Below are 17,721 nucleotides of genomic sequence, written 5' to 3' on the forward strand. Positions count from 1 at the left end.
ACAAGGACAAAGCCCACGTCAAGGGAGAGAGGGAAGGAAGGACAGAAGGAGGGAAGGAAGGAATGCTCCACTTAAAACTAATTTTTCCCTAACAGATTTGTCTTTTCCAGTAGGCAGGTGCTGATCAAAGCCTCTGTTCCCCCAAGCATCCTGACAGAGCAGTTCTGGAAATTATTACTTAACCTATCCAGCAGCTTTGCCGATTGGAGGAAAAGACATTTCTGCATTCACAGAGCATTCTGGCCTTATCTATCCAACACTTGAGCACGGGCTGGTTGCTGAGCACACAGACTGCAGGCAAAAGGCCCTGGCATGTGCCCACAGCTATACATGAGCAGGAGCTTGGCTGCAGCTGAGCACAAACCCACCCGCCACATCCAGTCCTTGCTGAGGAGTTATTTTTGTTCCTGCCAGAGGTGGGAAAAGGAGGGACAAGTCCTCTGGGCTGCTAAATATTAAAGAAAAAGGAAAAAGAAAAAAAAAGTAGTTGAAATTAATATTAATCTTGTCCATTAAAACACATAAAATATTGCTGGCAGGGGTTTGGCAGAACTCGAGGAGCATCCTTGTGTTAATGTTGGAGAGCCAAGAGTCAGCAGGGAGCCCCAGGGACGCTGGTGGCAGCGGCTGCCCTGAGGCCTGGCATGACCCTGAGGCAGCCCACATGCTCCAGGCCATGGGGCTCCCCCCAGCCCCACTCCCAGCCGAGAGTAGCACATGGCTGCTGCTCTCCAGCTCAGCATTCCCATCCTCTCTCCTAGCCAGAGCTTCCTTTGACCGTGAGTCCACCAGCACAGTAATTGCCACATGGCACTGGCTGGTCACCAGCCCCTTCCTGCCCCAGTTTTGGGGGCACCAAGCTCCCCAGGAGCCATGGCTGGGGATGGCTGGCTGGCCAGAGCCCTCCAGCACTCTGCCAGCGACACTGTGGGACGTAGCCAGCACGCTCTGCTGCCTGATGACAAAAGGTCTATTTTTGGAGACAAATCAACATCCGTGGCAAGTGGCCAGCTCTGGGAGGGGCAGCTCTGCCAGAAGGTGCTTCACCAAGGTCAGGAGAGCACTGAGAATGAGGAGGAAGAGGAGGAGGTCATCTCTTCCTCTCAGGGGAAAGGCAGCCTGGGTGACCGATCCCACCCCGCAGAACCTCCAGGAATGAGGAGCCAGCAGTGCACACCATCTCCCATGCCAGCATGGTTCAGTGGATATGAGCACACAGGGTGCCCCACGGGATGCTGGGGTGCTCTGCACCTGAGCCAGCACGTCAGGTATGAGCGTTGCAGTCTCCAGCCAAGAAACCAAGCCACAGCTGGCCCTTTCTTCACCTGCCCAGAGGCAAGAGAACCATCTGCCCCAAACACATTTTCACTCCCAGCACCCTGCCTGGCCTGACCTGCCTGTTGATGACATGTGGATCTCTGTTGGAACCACTTCAGGAGCCACAGATCAGCCCGTGGAAGGTCCCACCAGCACCCCAGCTGCTCCAGCAGACCAGGTCTGACACTGTGCTTGTGGATGGCAGGCGAGGGGGCTCCTGTTACTATGCAGAGCTGCAGGCACTGCAGCTACATCCTGCACAGCCCCCCTGGGTCCCAGCCACCACAGCGACTACAGAGACAGGAGGCTCAGGCCAATGTCACCTGCTCAATGTCATGAGCAAAGGCAACCCTTCCAGAGAAGGGCAAGGTCTGTGGGGCTGCCTGAGAAGCCCTGGAGGGCAGGTTAGGCTCTTGCCACAAGGAGGAACAGTTGGCTTCCAAAACCCTGGCTGGCCACCAGAGACAAGGCCTGCAGCCCCACTGCCTTCTCCAGCCCCAGGGTGAAGGCAGAGATGCAGCAGCTACAGGAAGAGGAGAAAAAGAGACAAGATCTGAAAGGGGAGGCAGTTTGACTCTGTACTGACAGCCCAAATTTTCAGGTTCACGTGGAGTTACTCCTTCCTAGCCTCACCTGGTGCTACCAGGGAAAGCATTCCCTGTGCCAGCCAGGGCAGGAGTTACCACAAATATCCTTATCAGTATCTGTGGGCCTCAGCAGTACAGGCTTCTACTAGCCCAGGCTTCGGCAAACAAAGAGCCAAGGCACAACACCCTTGACACAATGGCAGCTGAAAGGCGGCAGGGCAACCGCAGGCACACGCACACCACACCCTTGGAGCAGGACAGCACTGGGAATGGACACTGAGCCCTTCCCACAGCACTGACTGCCTGCTCTGCGTCCAGAGACCACGGCAGAACAAGCAGCAGCATCAGGACTCTCAGCTCCAGGTGAGGAGCTCAACTCAAGGACACAAATTAGTGGCAGTGAAATGGCCGCTCTGACCACGTGAGTCCTGGCACCCCCAGGCGCTCTCCATGGCTCCTGCTCCAAACATGACACTTCCTCCAGACAAAAGTGTCCAAGCATGCCTAGTCAAACCCTGCCTCTGCCCAGCTCACCCTAAGGAGAGAAGTCATCTTTGCCATCATTCTTCCCAGGCCAAGAGGCACCATAGTGTCTTCTCTGCCTCCCATGATCCAGGTAAGTAGACACAAGTCAGGGCATCACAGGATGTAAGGACACAAGGCGGCTGAGCACACCAGGCTGCACTGTGCACTGCCAAGCTCAGTGCTTTCTCACCTCCAGTATCTTCCTGTCACAGCTCACTCAGCACTATGTTTTCATGGACAAGTTCTTCCCTCAAAGCAGGTCCAATCCTTGAGAGTACCATCTTGCAATCAATGAAACAAGGTTTCTAAAACAGGACCAGCCACCCTCAGAGCAGAAGAACTGGGTGAGGGCTACCAGCCCAAGCACTGTGCCCTGCACCAGCCCCCAGTACACGTGCCCAAGCACACATGCACAGCTGCTGGCCATTCTGTTGTCCCTCCTCCCCACAGATTCCTCCACGGTCACACTAGCTACTGCAGAATTACCGGGGAGCCAGGCTGTCTGCCCCAGACAAATGCCCACATGCCATTATTTGGAAACCCCAGAGTCACCCGGCATCAGCAGCCAGGTTCCACCCCCCCAACAAGTTCTGATGCACTTTTGTTTGTTCCTTGCCTTTAACTGTTCCCATGGAGTACTGGGCTCTGGCTGGCAGCCATCAGGCAGCGTGCTTTCTGCTCACCTCTCAGCCTGAGGAGCATCATGGAGCAACTGTTTCATCAGACAGGAGCCCTCAGCACGCAGCACCTGAGGTTTCAGTAAGAACTCTCAGGGGATGGAAGAACTACAGGGAAGCTCAGAAACACATGAGAGCACTAGAAACGAGAGAAGGAGTATGGATGAGAACAGACCAAGCTGAAGAGACCACCTGCTTTCAACCACAGAGCTTCAAGTCCAGAAGGAGCCTTGGCTGCACTTCCCAGGGAACATGCCAAGGAATGCCTCACCTTCGGGTCCTGAACACTGGCTTCTGTTCCATAGCCAGATCTGTTATCCTGCTGATACCCTGTTCAGCAGAGGATATCAGAAGATACCAAGCTTTGCTCACCCAATGCCTTTCAATCAGGATTATGCAAAATCTCATCTGCTTTCAGGTGCCTTTCCCACAGAGGATCCTCTGTAGATCTGGGAGACCTTGTGAACCCCAGTGCTCACCTACAGAGGATGGGCTGCACGTGCCTGAAACACAATTAGGGAGCATCCCGAGCCGGGAACCCGGGTGCTGACCATGAGAGCGTGCTGGCCTCGCCGGGCACACCTTACCGTGTGAGGGTTGTCATAGTAGACGCCGATGGAGCAGAGCTTCGAGGAGATGCTGCAGCCATCCGTGAAGAGCTGCCCGGATTCTCCATATGGGCCCACCCTGAACTTGTAGGCCAGTGTCATGTTGCCGACAGGGGGGGAGCCAGCACTCACAACCACCTCGGTGAAGAGCCCCGAGTAGACGACGAAACCGAAGATGGTCAGCAGCAGCAGCACGACCAGCGCCGCGATCAGCCCCAGCAGCACCCAGTCAGTCATGATGGACTCCTGGTGCATCATGGCTCCTGAGGCACTGGCAGCAAGAGCAGAGAAGAAAAAGACAGGCAGTCAAGCGATCTCTCAGGCAAAGAACTGCTCTCTAAAGTGATTTATTTGCAGCTAAATGCACTCTCTTCTCTCTTCCAATTCTTCTTATGTGTGAAGCTTAATAGAGTGGAAACCCCCCAGAAGCCTCCTGCATATTAGTCCCACATTGCATCAGCCTGTTCCAATTGGTCACCAGGTACAAATCATATTGCTTCAACGCCACTTGGGAATGAGGTGGTTTTGAAGGGAGGACAGAGAGGCATCACCTCCATCTCCTCAAAACTGTTCAAATCCAGTTCTGCAGCCAGGGGAGACCAAAAGCCACCCTGGGAGCCTGTATCATGCAACAGATAACAGATACACAGCAACTGGGCTAAGGATCAGGGAACCATAATAAAATAATTTATCATTTATAGATATCAGGCCCACTGTAACCAGGGCAGCCCCTTTGTCAATAAATCTAGAAGCCCAGACATTCCTGCAATGACCCAAATCAGGACCATACCAGTTCAGATCCAGATCCAAGCACCCAGAGAGGCTCAGAAGAAGCTGAAGACCCAGCTAGAAAAAGCATTCCCAACACACTCAGGTACAATGAATTACTGGTATTCCTTTTAGATGTCTTTTTTTAAACTAAAAGAGTTTTTATAACTTCAACAAAGGCTTCCTGTTTTGTTTGGCATCTTGCGCTCACTGTGGGACACAGCAGCCTGGTGAATACCTCCCTCTTGTTTTCACCCACCAAGTGCAACCACTCTGGGGAGTTGCAACCCAAACCATTCCAGGAGAGTTGTTTGTGTTTTACACTCCCTTGAAACACAGCTCTGGTCACAGGGAGTGGTTGCGATGCCCCCCTGGGACTTTCACAGAAGGTAGGTTTGGAAGTGAGCGTCGAAGTAAACAGTCCACCTTTACCTCTGTGTGTTAGTAACACACTTTGTCCACAAAGAGTCGTTCACCGAGGCTGCTGCTTGTTCACTCAGCTTTACAAGAGAAAAGCCACATCCTGGTAGGAAGTGCAGGCGGCTCCGCTCTGCTCAAACCCAGCAGGCAGAGATACGGCATAACCAAGCCCTGCTGAGCCCAAACCGGGGGCCACGCTCCTGGGCTGGGCACCATCTCACACCATGACCCCACTCACCTGAAAAACCAGCTCAGCCCAGAAATGCTTCAAGACATCTGATCCACAGGGGTGCGGGATCTGTGGCGCTGCAGCAGGAAAAAATAAGTATCATTGCTTCCTCTCAAACTCACGGGGCCAAAAGCAGCAAAACAGCTGCGGCAGAGCAGCCGAAAGGCGCCCGGTCACCTCGGACCTGCTCCCCAGAGGAGCGGTATCCCGAGGAGGACCTCGGGACCACGCAGGCCAAGATTTCTTCCCAAAACTCTGTGGCTGAATGCACGGGCACCAAGAAACATGGAAATGGGAAAGGAACGGTGAAAGAGGACGATGTCCTGCCTCTGCGGGTGTGTCCCAGCCCGGCCGTCCCCGGGGACACCTGAGCCGCCCCGGAGCTGCTCCCGGGTGCCCTGGAAGCCGAGAGCTCCCGGAGGGATACACCCGTCCCCGCAGCGCCTCGGCTCCTCCCTGTAACCAACACAGACCCGCACTTCCAATCACGGCTCCGGTGAATTCCCCCGAGCTGCCAGCCCCACGCCCAGCCCCAGGGCCCTGATGGCAGCCGCCCCAGAGAGCAGGGTATTTTTGGCTGTTCTTCACAGTTCCCGTGGCTCGTTCCCCGCCGGCACTGGCAGGCACTGCCGGTTCCCCCCAGCCCTCCCCACGGGCCGGGGATGTCACCTCCCCTTTCCGGCCGGGATGTCGATCCTCCCGGTGCCCGTGCCCGGCGGAGGGTGGGAGTCTGCCCCGAACGGCCCCGCAGCCCCGGGTCCCGCCTGCCCAAAGGCAGCGCCCTTCGCACCGGCACCGGTGCAGCCCCCGCCACGGGCGTGCCCCCCGCCGGAGCGCTGCGGGACCCGGCCGGCGCCCTCCGGCTCCAAGCAGGCCGCGGCCTGGGGGTACCGGATTGGCGCGGCACTGCCTGCCGGGCCCCGCAGATCCCCGCAGAGCCGCCCCCGCCGCGGTGCCGGGCGGGGTCCCCGGGCACCCCCCGCGCTCTCACCGGGACTCCCGGTGCGGCCGGCCCGGAGCGATCCCGGCGCCGCCCCGCCCCGCCCCGCCGCCAGGGGGCGGCTGCGCGCCGGGCCTGGGGGCGGGGCCGGCGGGGTGGGCGGGGCGCGGGGCCGCGGCGGCGGCGGGGGCGGGGCTGGGGCGGGGCTCCCCAAGGGCCGCGCTTCCCTGCGGGGGCCGCGGCAGCGCCCCGGGGGAGCGCGCCCCCTGGCGGACGGGCGTCGGCAGGGCCCGGCCTCCGGGCGTGCACGGGTTCGAGTCCCCCCGGAGGCTCCACGGGGCTCCGCACAGCTGCCGGCTGATTCCCGACCCTTCCCAGAGCCTCCCCGGTTGCCCAGCCCTGCCCTCAGCAGGAGGGCTGTGGATGCAGGGTTCCCAGACCCCTGCAGCAAGGCGGGGGACTCTCCTCTCCCCTCCCAGCCCGCGCACCCTCCAGGTCACTGCTGGTCCTGAACGCTGAACAGCGCCGTGTCCTACAGCCTGCTGGGCTGCGGCATCCCGGCACGTATCCCGGCACGTATCCCTGGTGGCTGAGCCTCCGGTGAATGGGCCCCTTCCCTCGGGCGCTGGACAAGCAGGTGCCACCCTGAGCGTCACGGCCCTGACCACTCGGCCTGGCCTGGCCGGTTGGGGCAGTGGGCAGAGCTGCTCTGCAGCACCCGAGCCCTTCCCAACAAACCCAGAGAACGTTTTGAGCAGCCGCTCGCAGGTTCCATCTCCGGGGCTGTTGCAACCTGGCAGAAACATCTTGGCTTCTGCCTGTGTTCGGCCTTTCCCACCGCCCAGCTGGAAGGAAAACCAGCAAGACATCTCAGACAGCACTGCCCAACAAGGGGAGCACCAGGTGAGCCAAGAAGCAGCCTTCACACTTCCCTGAACTTTCTTCAGCCTCTTCAACCCTCTTAGCAGGGAAAGTTTGCTCTACCTTTGTTCATGAGTCACCTCCAGATGTAGCAACAAGGAGCAGTGGAGTTTGCTGCTGCCCCTCCTGCTGTGGTTTCACACCCATTTCCCTACATCCCAACCCCCTTCACCGGGGTTGGGTTTTTTTTGTTTGCAGAGGGAGCCCAGCCACTGCTTTTCACCAATGTGATCATTTATGAACAGCAGTGTGAAATACTACAATACATCAGTACTTGCCTTTCTTCAGCAGCTTCCTAGTGAGGATCTTGAGCTTTCCATAAACTGGAATTAGTTAAACCTCAGAGGCCCTCCTTATATTTGGCATTATAACTCTTTTGCAGCTGGAAGAAAATATTCCAGCTTGGTTACGTGTCTCGCCTGGAGCCATGCAGTAAATCACTGGCAAGAAGAGGAATACAACTCAAAAGCCCTGCAGCTGCCAGCTCTGACCATCAGACACTTCTCCTTCCTCCGGCCCTAAAGTTCTTTAAATCTGCACACATTTAGTACATAACACATATATTTCTCCATTACAACAGCAAGTACTAAAGTTTGGGTCTCATTTAACAGCTCCATGCCTTCACTCTGAAGCAGCACATTGGGAAGAGGTGAGGCAGAAGGATGTAAAATGTGCTCTCCAGCAGGGCCCTGTGTGTCAAGGTATGGTAGGCACAGATTTGTGTGAGCCTGCCATACATTTCTAACAGGGGATGCAGATCAGCCCATTCTCATTTGAATTCTCCCAAAGTGGCAGTCAGAAGTGGAGGTGGGTTGTGAGCAGAAGCAGAAGGTGTGGGTGAGCTGCCCCACCTCTCAAGCTCCAGCCAACATTTCTTCATCAACTTTAGCCTCTCTATAGAGGGACCCGAGCTTCATCCCAGAATTAGCAGGCAGAAATGATGCTCAACAAGGAAGTCACCTCATCTCACTCCCCCAATACTCCACATTGTCTCAGCAGGGTACCTGTGCTGGGATATTCATCTCAGCCTTGGCCCAGTCCTTGGCTTCCCAGTTCTGCTCACACCTGCTGGACCCTCCACCCTCTGCTCCAAGACAAGACACTTCGTTGTCCTTCCTCTCTCAGTTGCTTTTACCTGCTGGACAAGGTGAGCAGAGCTTTGCAAAGGTCACTTCAGGTGCCCAGTAAGCAAATAGATGTGATAAGGATACTGATCACCTTGGGAACATGGCAAAACACAAACGGCTCTGACTAACTCTGCATGGAAATACCCTCCCCTAGAGGGGCAGGCAAGAGGCCAGAACAGATCACATGGCCCTGGGGAATTTCCATCAGCACAGACACAGATGGGCTCCACTCCCAACTCCTTCCTGGCTGCCCATAACAGGAACTCTGCATTACTGTTGATGAACCAAGACCAGCACTTGGTCACTTGAAACTCAGGGAGACAATCAGCTGTGGGAAAAACTGGAAGGAAGGCAGCACAGGCACATGGAAATGCTCACCTGGTAGGTCCTCTCCAGAGGAAAGACACTGTAGAGGGCAGGCACTGTGCTGGCAGAGGGCAGGACTGGGCTGTCTGTGTGGACAGAGTGAGGGCACAAAGGGCTATTTGGATGCTGCTTGGTCCGGTAAGCTGGGACCAGGCCGTGGCTCATTTAAGTCAGTAAGGTTTTGGCCACTGGCCTCCCTAAGCACAGGGTTAGTGGTGCTGGGAGCAGGAAGCTTTCTGGGAATCATTCACAAAGGCTACACATGACAGCACAGGTTTACCCCGCCGCACAACGGATTCCACTTCTCAGCACCCAGTGCTGACACATACACTTTTAATATTTGCCAATGTGGAGCCTCTTGTAGGATTGATACATTTTCTAAACCATTCTTAATTTGTTGCAATGCAGCTGCTGTTGATGGGAAAACCTCAAGATGAGACCAGGAAGGGCTCACATACAACCTGGCATCCCACAAGGGCCAGGCCTGTGAAAGCCTGCAAACAGCATGAGGAACTTGGCAGCACTTCAGCCCTTGACCTTTTGGTACCTCTGCTAACACGAAAGAGGAGATGCACTGAAGGATTAATTATTGATCCATTGGTTTGCCCTCAGATTTAAATTAATTTCCCACTGCAGGACAGGAATGTTTCTTTCTCATGACAGGAATAAAAATTTCAGTGTTACAGAGTAAGAAAAGACATGTACACCTTTTCAGACAACCTTAAAAGTGTTAAGAAATTAAGCAAATTATTCTTATGGTTAACTGTCTATTTAGGTCACAAGTGCTAAACAGCAAACTACTTTCCCCCACGATCTATTAGCAAAAATGGTCTCATAATTAAATGCAGTTTTTAAGTTAAGAAAGAACTTTTCAGACAGACACAATCTTCCCTACCTTCTGCCTTTGGAAACCAGAAGGATCAAGTTTAGATTCTCACCTTGTGTTCAGATCCCAGTCCTGAACCACACAAACCTGGGAGTTGTAGGATCCAGTGGCTAAAACAAAACTAGCCACCAAACCAAAGAGAATGGATGGCAGTGACAGGCAAAACACTCAGTTATGCCAAGACATGGAGTGGCAGGACAATTACTTCTGTCACAGGGAATTTCCATGGATACTACAAGCAAACTTCCATACAGTTGTGGAAGAAAAACTTTTGTAGGTTGTAGCCTATGCGTTCCTCTTTTTGCTATCAAAGCCCTAAACATCAGATTGGAATTCTGCACCTCTGATTATCAGCTATTTAGCAAGATACTGAGGTGGTTTTTATTTAACAAATTGCAATGGAGCTTTCATCTCTTCCTTTCAAATGTCACATCACCTCTGGTAGCTACTGTGAATGACAAGCAGTCATTCAGACTCCCCTCCCCAAGGCCAGCAACTAAATTTGTACATTGCTTTGATTTTCTGTGAATAAAAGATCACTTACAAGCCTGAAGAGATGCATTATTCATCTTTGAACTCCCCTGAAAATCATTTAAAGCTGTTTATAGCTCCAGTCACTTGGAACTTGGGTACGCAACCTTTGACTCATGACCAAACAGGTCTGGCCAAATTCCTCCCTTGGTGCCAGGCAGGGACCAGTGCTCCAGAAGGATGTTCTTACATTGCTAGCAATGCTTCTCACAGACACCTGTGTTTGATCCAGAGGACAGTATCTCCCTTTGCCCATGCTGGGAATATTTGTACCTCTTACTGCAGTGTATCACGCACACACACAAAGCATGGAGCTATCCACTCCTTTTCCTGGTGAAAAATGTATTTTATAGGGACATTTGCATTGAAATATTCTCTTATTTCTCCTCCTGTGGCATGCCTTCAACTTGCATTGCCTTAGCAGCAACTGTGTACTTCCTTCTTTACCCTGAGGATTATCTTCCATTGTCTTCGAGCTACAGAAGAATACATACCAACAAACCAGGCCTTCCTGTCTTTTTTTTTTTAACCTCTCTCTTGTACATGAAGTCTAGATTAAGTTTAGGTTGTTTTCTTGCTGAAAACACGAGATAGTTTACCCAGAGTATTTTTCCATTTTCCATCTAGACAGAACCAAGACGGGAATCAGGAACACACCACGCTCCGTCTCCCTGGGTTTGCAAACTGTGCTTGCAAAAAGTGCTGGGTTTAATGTGGATTTGTCAACAAGCTCATTCTCTACAGCAACTGACAATTTAGACTGTCTTCCAGAATTTTAATGAGGGATCCCCTAACAGGCTTCAGGGATCTCAGCAGGATTTTAAGAGCCTTACACGATGTCATTCTAACCAGAGTCTGACGCTCCACAAAGCAAAGCAGCCCAGTGGTAATGACACCAACAGAGTTTTCATGTCAATGGCTCTCCTTTAGTTTTACAAGAGTGACTGCAAAAGGAACAACAAGCAGGAACATTTGTTTCAACCTTAATTGCTAGCTCCAAAACCAGAAAATTAATTTCTTATAGCCATGTTGTACTCATGTTTTTAATGCACATGTATAAAGAGTGCTTTTAAAAACCTCTCTGGCAGCTCTCTAAAGAGTTACCATTGCAACAACAACTCCAAATTTAAAGTCAAAAGATATTTTTGGTTTAAGATTTTCATCTCCTTCCTGGCAAAAAACTGCCTTGCAAAAATACTTCATGAGACTCTTCTAACTACAGAACATCTGTGGGGAGCTGCTGTAAATCTGAGGAGGGGGAGGGCTTCCAAAAGGACTTTCAGAAACCCTGATTATTTATACTCTCATATTTCCCTTTCTTTTCATATTACCTCATGTTGTAGTGGACACACCATTCATAATAAAAGCTATTAAACACAGGTGATTTCTGACATTATTCCACCTCTATGTGACTTCCTTTCTCTCCTCCAAGTGTCATGGCCATCAGCTCAACTTTGCATATTTTGGAGGTTTTTTTGTTTTTGCAGGTAAATCAATTTCCCAAGATTTTAGAAGTTTATGAAGCAGTTCTGTCCTGCTACAAGTCAAGGATCAGTCAGCCACGTCCAGAGCAACCCTTACAGAATCACTTTGAGAGAGCAGGAGGGTCTCCAGCCTTGGGATACGGCCTTACTAAGTAAATTAAAAGGAGGTACTCAGCTGTAGCAGCTAACTCAGAGCCATCCACCACACGTCACATCCAGTTTGCTCCTCCTTGCCAGCACATTTCCCCTACATTTTCCTCTGTTTACTCCAGTACCAGCAAAGGTCCTATTTTTGTAAAGAAATGCAACACTGTGCAGAGGCTGGGGAGGGCCAGTCACACACATCCCACAAGGGCTTGTGCCAAAACTCAGAAGCCCAAAAGCAAGCCTTTTTCCCATTTAATTATGAAACCTCTGCTCCTCGCATACACGAGAGGAAGTTTTATGCCTCTGCAGTGTTTGCTCCTGTACTTTTTGCCTCTTGTCCAAAAAAAAAAAAAGGAAAAAAAACCCCAACATGAAAGGACAGCATCAAGTCTGTCACTGAGAAAAGCCATATTTTCCAGATAGATACAGCCCTTTGCTGGGTTACTGAGGTTAAAATATTGTTTAAAAAAACTCTGCATGAAAGTGAGAGATTAAATCCCAAGTTTATGCCTTGGTTTTCCCTTGGGAGGTTTTTGTGCAACTCTACATTAGTCTGAGCTGAGCTACCTGGAACACTTGGTCCAAGTGATCAATTTTAAACTCTTCTCAAATTGAAGAGTCTGTCAAGGCTCTTTGTACAGTCCTCACATTTCAGTATGAACAATTTTAGAGGAAAATGTCCAGAAATTGTCATTCTGAGTTGCAAAAGCTTTGAATCAACAAATATTTCAGTGTGTCAGGGACAGTTCTCTGGCAAATTTGAGTGTTATTTTTCCTGGAATAAGTGATCAAGTGAGCTGATGTGAGTCAGTCTCTGCTGTACACGACACACAAGGCTTGCCACTAGTCCAGACCAGATCAGAACATTAACACTTAGCTGGTGCTGGTGCATTGACTGAGGCAGAGGAAAGGCTGCTGGTTTCTAGCACCAGTTCCTGGGGGAAAGAAGAATTTGGGATTGGAGGACTGACTGGGGCTGGGAAGAGATTCCATTTCATACAGCATTTGGTATTACCTCCACATTTAGCCTTGTCTGAGTAACAATCCATCTTTCTTGGGCACAAAGCAACACACCAAACCCAGAACCACAACAAAGACAGTGCGTGCTCCTAAATCATCAGTTCAGGGTCTCACTACAATTTAAAATGAAGTCATCTGACAGGGATTATCTCTGTGGCTTGAGAAATAAATGACAATACCCTGGGTGGGAAGACATGCTTTTAATCTTTGTCACCTAACTGCTGCCAGAGGACAAGCATGGTGGAAACCAGTCCCCAAACATGTAACACAGACACCACATTTTCTCACTCCCCCTTTTCCAACAGCCAACGAATGAACGCATGTGACTCGCAGAAACTGGGGCTGAGCCACATTTCTGAAGGCAGAAAGACTGCATAAAGACAGCTCCAGCATGAAGGAGAAAAAGATCTTTGTGGCAAACTGAATTTAGCAACGTCACTGGGAGCTTCTGACTCAGCCCTGTTCTGCCCAGCTGCGCACTCCAACCACCACCACTCCACATACCTGCCAAACCAGCCCCCTTCAGCCCACTTGGAGCTCTGCCACCAGCAGCTGGACAGAAGATGACTGGTGCAGTTGTAAAGCAACATCTAATGAAGAAATTCTTTTTATTTCAGGGTTGTAATTAAGCCATACGTCGCAACACTGCCACTGACTGAGGCAGGAAGGCTGCTGATGGGTTGTAGCAGGAGAAACAGCAGATAGAATCAGGTTGTTATTCCACTTCAGACCAGTACACGTTGGCTTGAGTCAACCTCAGACCAGTTTAACGTAGCTGTTTCCTTGCCTGTTTCTGCTGCCTGGCAGGCCTCCCAGATAAAAGGGCTGCTTGCATTGCTGTGGCACAGAGGAGGGTGCTCTGGCTCTGGACACTGGCAGGAAGGTGTTGTCCAGTTTTCCAGGGACTCTGGTACAACAGAGGGGGACACTGCTACAGCAACAAAAGCTGCAAGATCCCGCTGCCAAATGTTCCACCTCCAAACAGCTTCTCAGGCACACTGCTCCCACCATCCCTGCAGACTGGTGACTGTGGTTTTCACTGTACAGGGACACAAACACTTCATACATCCACTTAAAGCAGAAGATTTAAGCACTTCCAAATTAGCTCCATCTCCTGTAAGTCAAGCTGAACATGTCCCTTCAGTGGGCTGCCCAGACAGCTTAGGCTGCTCCCAGGGGGGCACCTCTGCCTGCTGAGCAGCTCAACGCTGAGCTGACAGCTCCCTCCTCTGACAGAAAGGACTAAAAGCGGCCTAAAAAGTCTGTCCGAGTGTCCCTTGGAGCAGGGGACTTGAATAACCGAGGGATATCATGCATTTTCTCCCATTTTTTGCATGCAGGCAGGGAAAGTCTCCAGAACAGCTTCCCGGTGCTAGAGGACCCCGAAGCCAAACGCCGGCAGCGCTATTGAAACTTCAGTTCTCATCCTGCCTTGCTGCAGCTGATTGGGGGAGCCTTACACAGCAGCAGGGCCTGGCCAGGACTTCCTTCCCCTTCCAGCTCTGTCAGCACACGCCAGGTGTCCTGCTGTGGTCCTTCTGTGCTTTGGCTTCTCCAGGATGCAGCAGGAGACAGCAGGAAGGCAGCAGAGCACAGGCAGTGTCCTGCTCAGGCAAGACTGCAGGCTCCAGTAGGTCACTGGCAGGTCTGGGTCTGTCCGTCCTTCCCACTCAGTTTCACACTGAGGGGGAACCCACTGGTGCTTCCCTTCTGACTGTGAGGAAAATATTTGATTTACTGAGCATTTAACGGCAGGATGAAATCCCATATGAAAACTTAGTCCCAGAGGGCAGTTATCCCTGATGTGCTCCCTCTGCTAACAAGGCAGCCTAGGATACTAGTAGAGTGTTGCATGTGCTGAATGTCTGTATCCCATGCTTAAGGCCAAGGGGTTTTTTGCTGGTTCTTGAAACAAAACTGGAAAAGGGGAGCATGGGCACTTCACAGAAAAAAACAATTTTGACATTCAAGTAAAATGTTGGGGAATTTTAATTGTTTCAGGATCAAGTTACATCAATATGTTCTCTTCAGTTTACCCTTTAAAACTAAAAGGGAAAGGGGTATTATTTCACTTTTATTTCTAGCACAATTCACTAGAGCTCTTCCAAATATTTCTAAGTTCAGAGAAGAGGAAGAAAACAATCTCAAAGTGCCCCCAAAGAGTTTAATATTAAATGCCTTACTGTACAATTGAAATCTTCTATTCCCTTTCTATTCTATATTCTGTTGTTCTAAAAAGCATTAATATTTGTCTAATAGAGTTATTTCTGATTCCTACTAAACATCTCTGAATTTTCTCTGTTCTGCTCCATTTACAAACTCAAAGTTCTGGAATAATTTTGTTTTGAGCATAAACTGAACTTCACAGGTCTTGCTTGCTGCCTGTTAATCAAACTACATTTTTCCAATCGGGTTTTTAATTCAATTAAGTGTCTCTGAGCATGCCACAAAGTACACTTACTGCCATTGCATTTTCTTGCCACAGCAGCTACTGCTCACTTAAAGCCAGCAAAATGCCATGTACAAGCTTAAAGCAAAGCTGCTGTGTTGGTGTGAAATAAACGAAATAATTCAGCTTTCAACTGAGACACAAGCTGAAAGAATTGTGTCAAAAAATAAATTACTTGCAACAATATAATAGTGAAATATAGGAAAGGTTTTCAGAACTGCAGGAGGAGCTGCTTGTGCCCTATTTGTGGAAGACAGGAAAGGTGGGTCACCCTAGGATTAAGGGATGAGCTTGTGCAAGTCACTGCAGTCTGGAGCTGTCGTGCCCAAGAGCCAGCCAGGCCCTCTGAGAAGTACAGCCTCCTGGGTACACACGCCCAGGTAAGAATGCAAGATAAACTTTCAGGCAGTAAATTACATTCACCTCAGGAGACCAGGAGGAACCCACACTTGGACAGGGAACACAGACCACAGAGTTTTCTAAGGGCTTTGCTGTAGGATTTTAAGGAGTGCTTGCTGCACCCATGGAGGCAGAGGATAAGCTTGGAAACCCAGAGTTCTTGGAAGATCGGTGTCTGCTGAGCCTCAAGGCTTTCCAACCAGGGCTTTTCCCAGAAGGAATACAGAGCTGCTTTCTCCTCCTGCAGTCCTGCAACAGGGAAGCCTGACCAATGCCACCTTGGAGGTGCCTGTGCCCCACACAAACCCATGCCTAGGTCAGACACTTCAGCTGCACTGATCTGGGGCTCATAGGCATCCTTCCTCCAACCACAGCTAAGAGCCTGCATTACACTGGAGGCCAGCAACTTTTTGGAGCTTCTGCTCCTCCTCTGCACATCACAGGCTTTGGATTTCCCTCTCTGTCAACAGGCAGTTCTCTCTTCCGTGAAAATCCTATCCAGAGCACAGGAATTCTCCCTTTCATCAGGGCTGTCGTGACAGGAACCCGTCAAAGCACCCGTGAGCCCAGCTGCAAACTACCACCCATGGACAAACACAAGTGAGTTAATTGCTACAGCACCAGGGAAGGAGGAGGCTCAAGGACTGGCTTTCAAGGTGACCACTTCATTTAGGACTTCAGACAGGTGACTTGCCCTTCAGGATTCTTTGTCTGTGAGGCAGATCAAAAACTAACTTCATCAAGGCCTGCACTTGGCCTAAATGTGGTGTAGACCAGGCAGGGAGGAAGAGTGATGGCCTAAATGGAAGAAATAGATCTCCTTTTGGTTTGGACTCTGCTGGTTTTACTTTTTTTTATATTGGCACCAGTGGGAGAGTTCCCATTTGCTTAATTAGGCCACATATGAGGAAACAGGAATGACACTTGGCATGTTTGGCTTGACCTGCTAATTTTCATCCTTTATGAATCTGAACTGCCTGGGTTCAGATAGAGTTCTTGACACTAGGAGCTGGATATCCAAATCAGCTGGGAGGGGTAAGTTGCTGGGGATTTTGGGGGGGTTTTTTGCTGGTTTTTTTGTTGTTGTTTTTTTTTTTTTTTTTTTTTTTTAACAGCAGACACAAACCCACATTTTTATTGTGGTAGACAGATGCTTAACACTGCTCAGCTTATAGCTCTAGAACAAAGACAACATTGACATCATGTTTGGTTGGCAAACATTTCTAGATATTATTCCCAGTTCCTGACAAGACTTTAAAAAGCAAATTATAATGCAATTAACTAATGGTAAGTTATGGAAGGATTCTTACTAAATCATGTCAATGCTGTGGTGTTTGAAGGCAGCTCTCAGTTTCCTGGCACAGAAACTGCATTTACTCTTCAGTCAAGTGTACAGCTTGACCAAAAATATAACCCATGGTACATTCCCTAAGGGGAAAAAAAAAAGCAGCTACTGTTTCCTATTGTTTCTTCTCTGTTCTTGGTTTTTTTTCCTGATAGCTGTAAACACACTTGAAAGACTGTCTGACTTGAGTGGAATTGATTGCAAAAGGTATCTCTGCAATAAAAATGTCTGCAAAAGATATTCAGGGGTGTTTTAGCTGTTCATGGCACTCAGTTAATAAACCATTTTCCCCCTGTATGGGCCCTTATCTTGGCAAAAAATAAATTAATGGGAAGAGGAGGGAGGGACGGACTTATGTTTATGACCAAACCAATTGTTCCTGAATACATTGCTTTAATTCATAAATAAAGTCTCCACATGTCATGTGAGAAGAGCTGCACTTCTGCAGCACCTTCTCACCCTTGAAGGGGAAAACCTGCTGGGGTCCTGGCCTTTGTGAAAATCAGGATGAAGACTGTTTTGAACAATAACACACACAAGACAAGAGAAGGTAGCAAGTTCACACTACACTTTCAGAAGGTGTGGTTTACAGAGAGAGACTGGGGATCCTCATTGCTGGCAGTAGGGCTTGTTGGCTACCCTGATTAAAATCAGTTTTGAATCCATTAAAGGCTACTTATCCACCAAATTGGGAAAAACCAGCTCCTGAAGTACTTTCATTAACATCATACCCAAATAGTGCCCACCTGAGAGAGCAGGACCTGGGGCCACAGACCCATCCAAATTGAGTGCTCTCCCTTGGGCAAGGAGCTACTGCTAGGAAAAGGAAGCACACACACACTGTGATCAAAACACCTGACAGTGTTTTGTAAACAAAGGCCAAATTTCCCAATGGATCATGAAAAAAAAAAAAAGTAGTAGGCCACAAGGATCTCTATCAAACAGTAATAAAAAACAACTATGAAAAGAACCTAT

At 50.1% G+C, this 17,721-nt stretch overlaps 1 protein-coding gene across 2 annotated transcripts in view; it reads right to left on the bottom strand.

The window, feature by feature from the left end:
- The window catches only part of TEX264 (testis expressed 264, ER-phagy receptor), a 39,827-nt gene extending 33,243 nt beyond the window's left edge, over positions 1-6,584 (bottom strand). The window contains exons 1-3 of one of the 2 annotated variants that reach the window (XM_039559002.1): positions 6,560-6,584; positions 5,141-5,208; positions 3,694-3,985 (exon numbers count right to left, since the gene is read on the bottom strand). In XM_039559002.1, the coding sequence (XP_039414936.1) occupies positions 3,694-3,972 (279 nt within the window). In that variant the 5' untranslated portion in view covers positions 3,973-3,985; positions 5,141-5,208; positions 6,560-6,584. Of the gene's footprint in view, positions 1-3,693; positions 3,986-5,140; positions 5,209-6,122; positions 6,211-6,559 lie in introns of those variants that run through there. The other variant, XM_039559001.1, reaches the window with a different exon arrangement.
- Between the last annotated feature and the right edge of the window lie 11,137 nt (positions 6,585-17,721).

This window comes from Corvus cornix, chromosome 12 (assembly GCF_000738735.6).
Source record: "Corvus cornix cornix isolate S_Up_H32 chromosome 12, ASM73873v5, whole genome shotgun sequence".
Classification (NCBI taxonomy): Eukaryota; Metazoa; Chordata; class Aves; order Passeriformes; family Corvidae; genus Corvus; species Corvus cornix.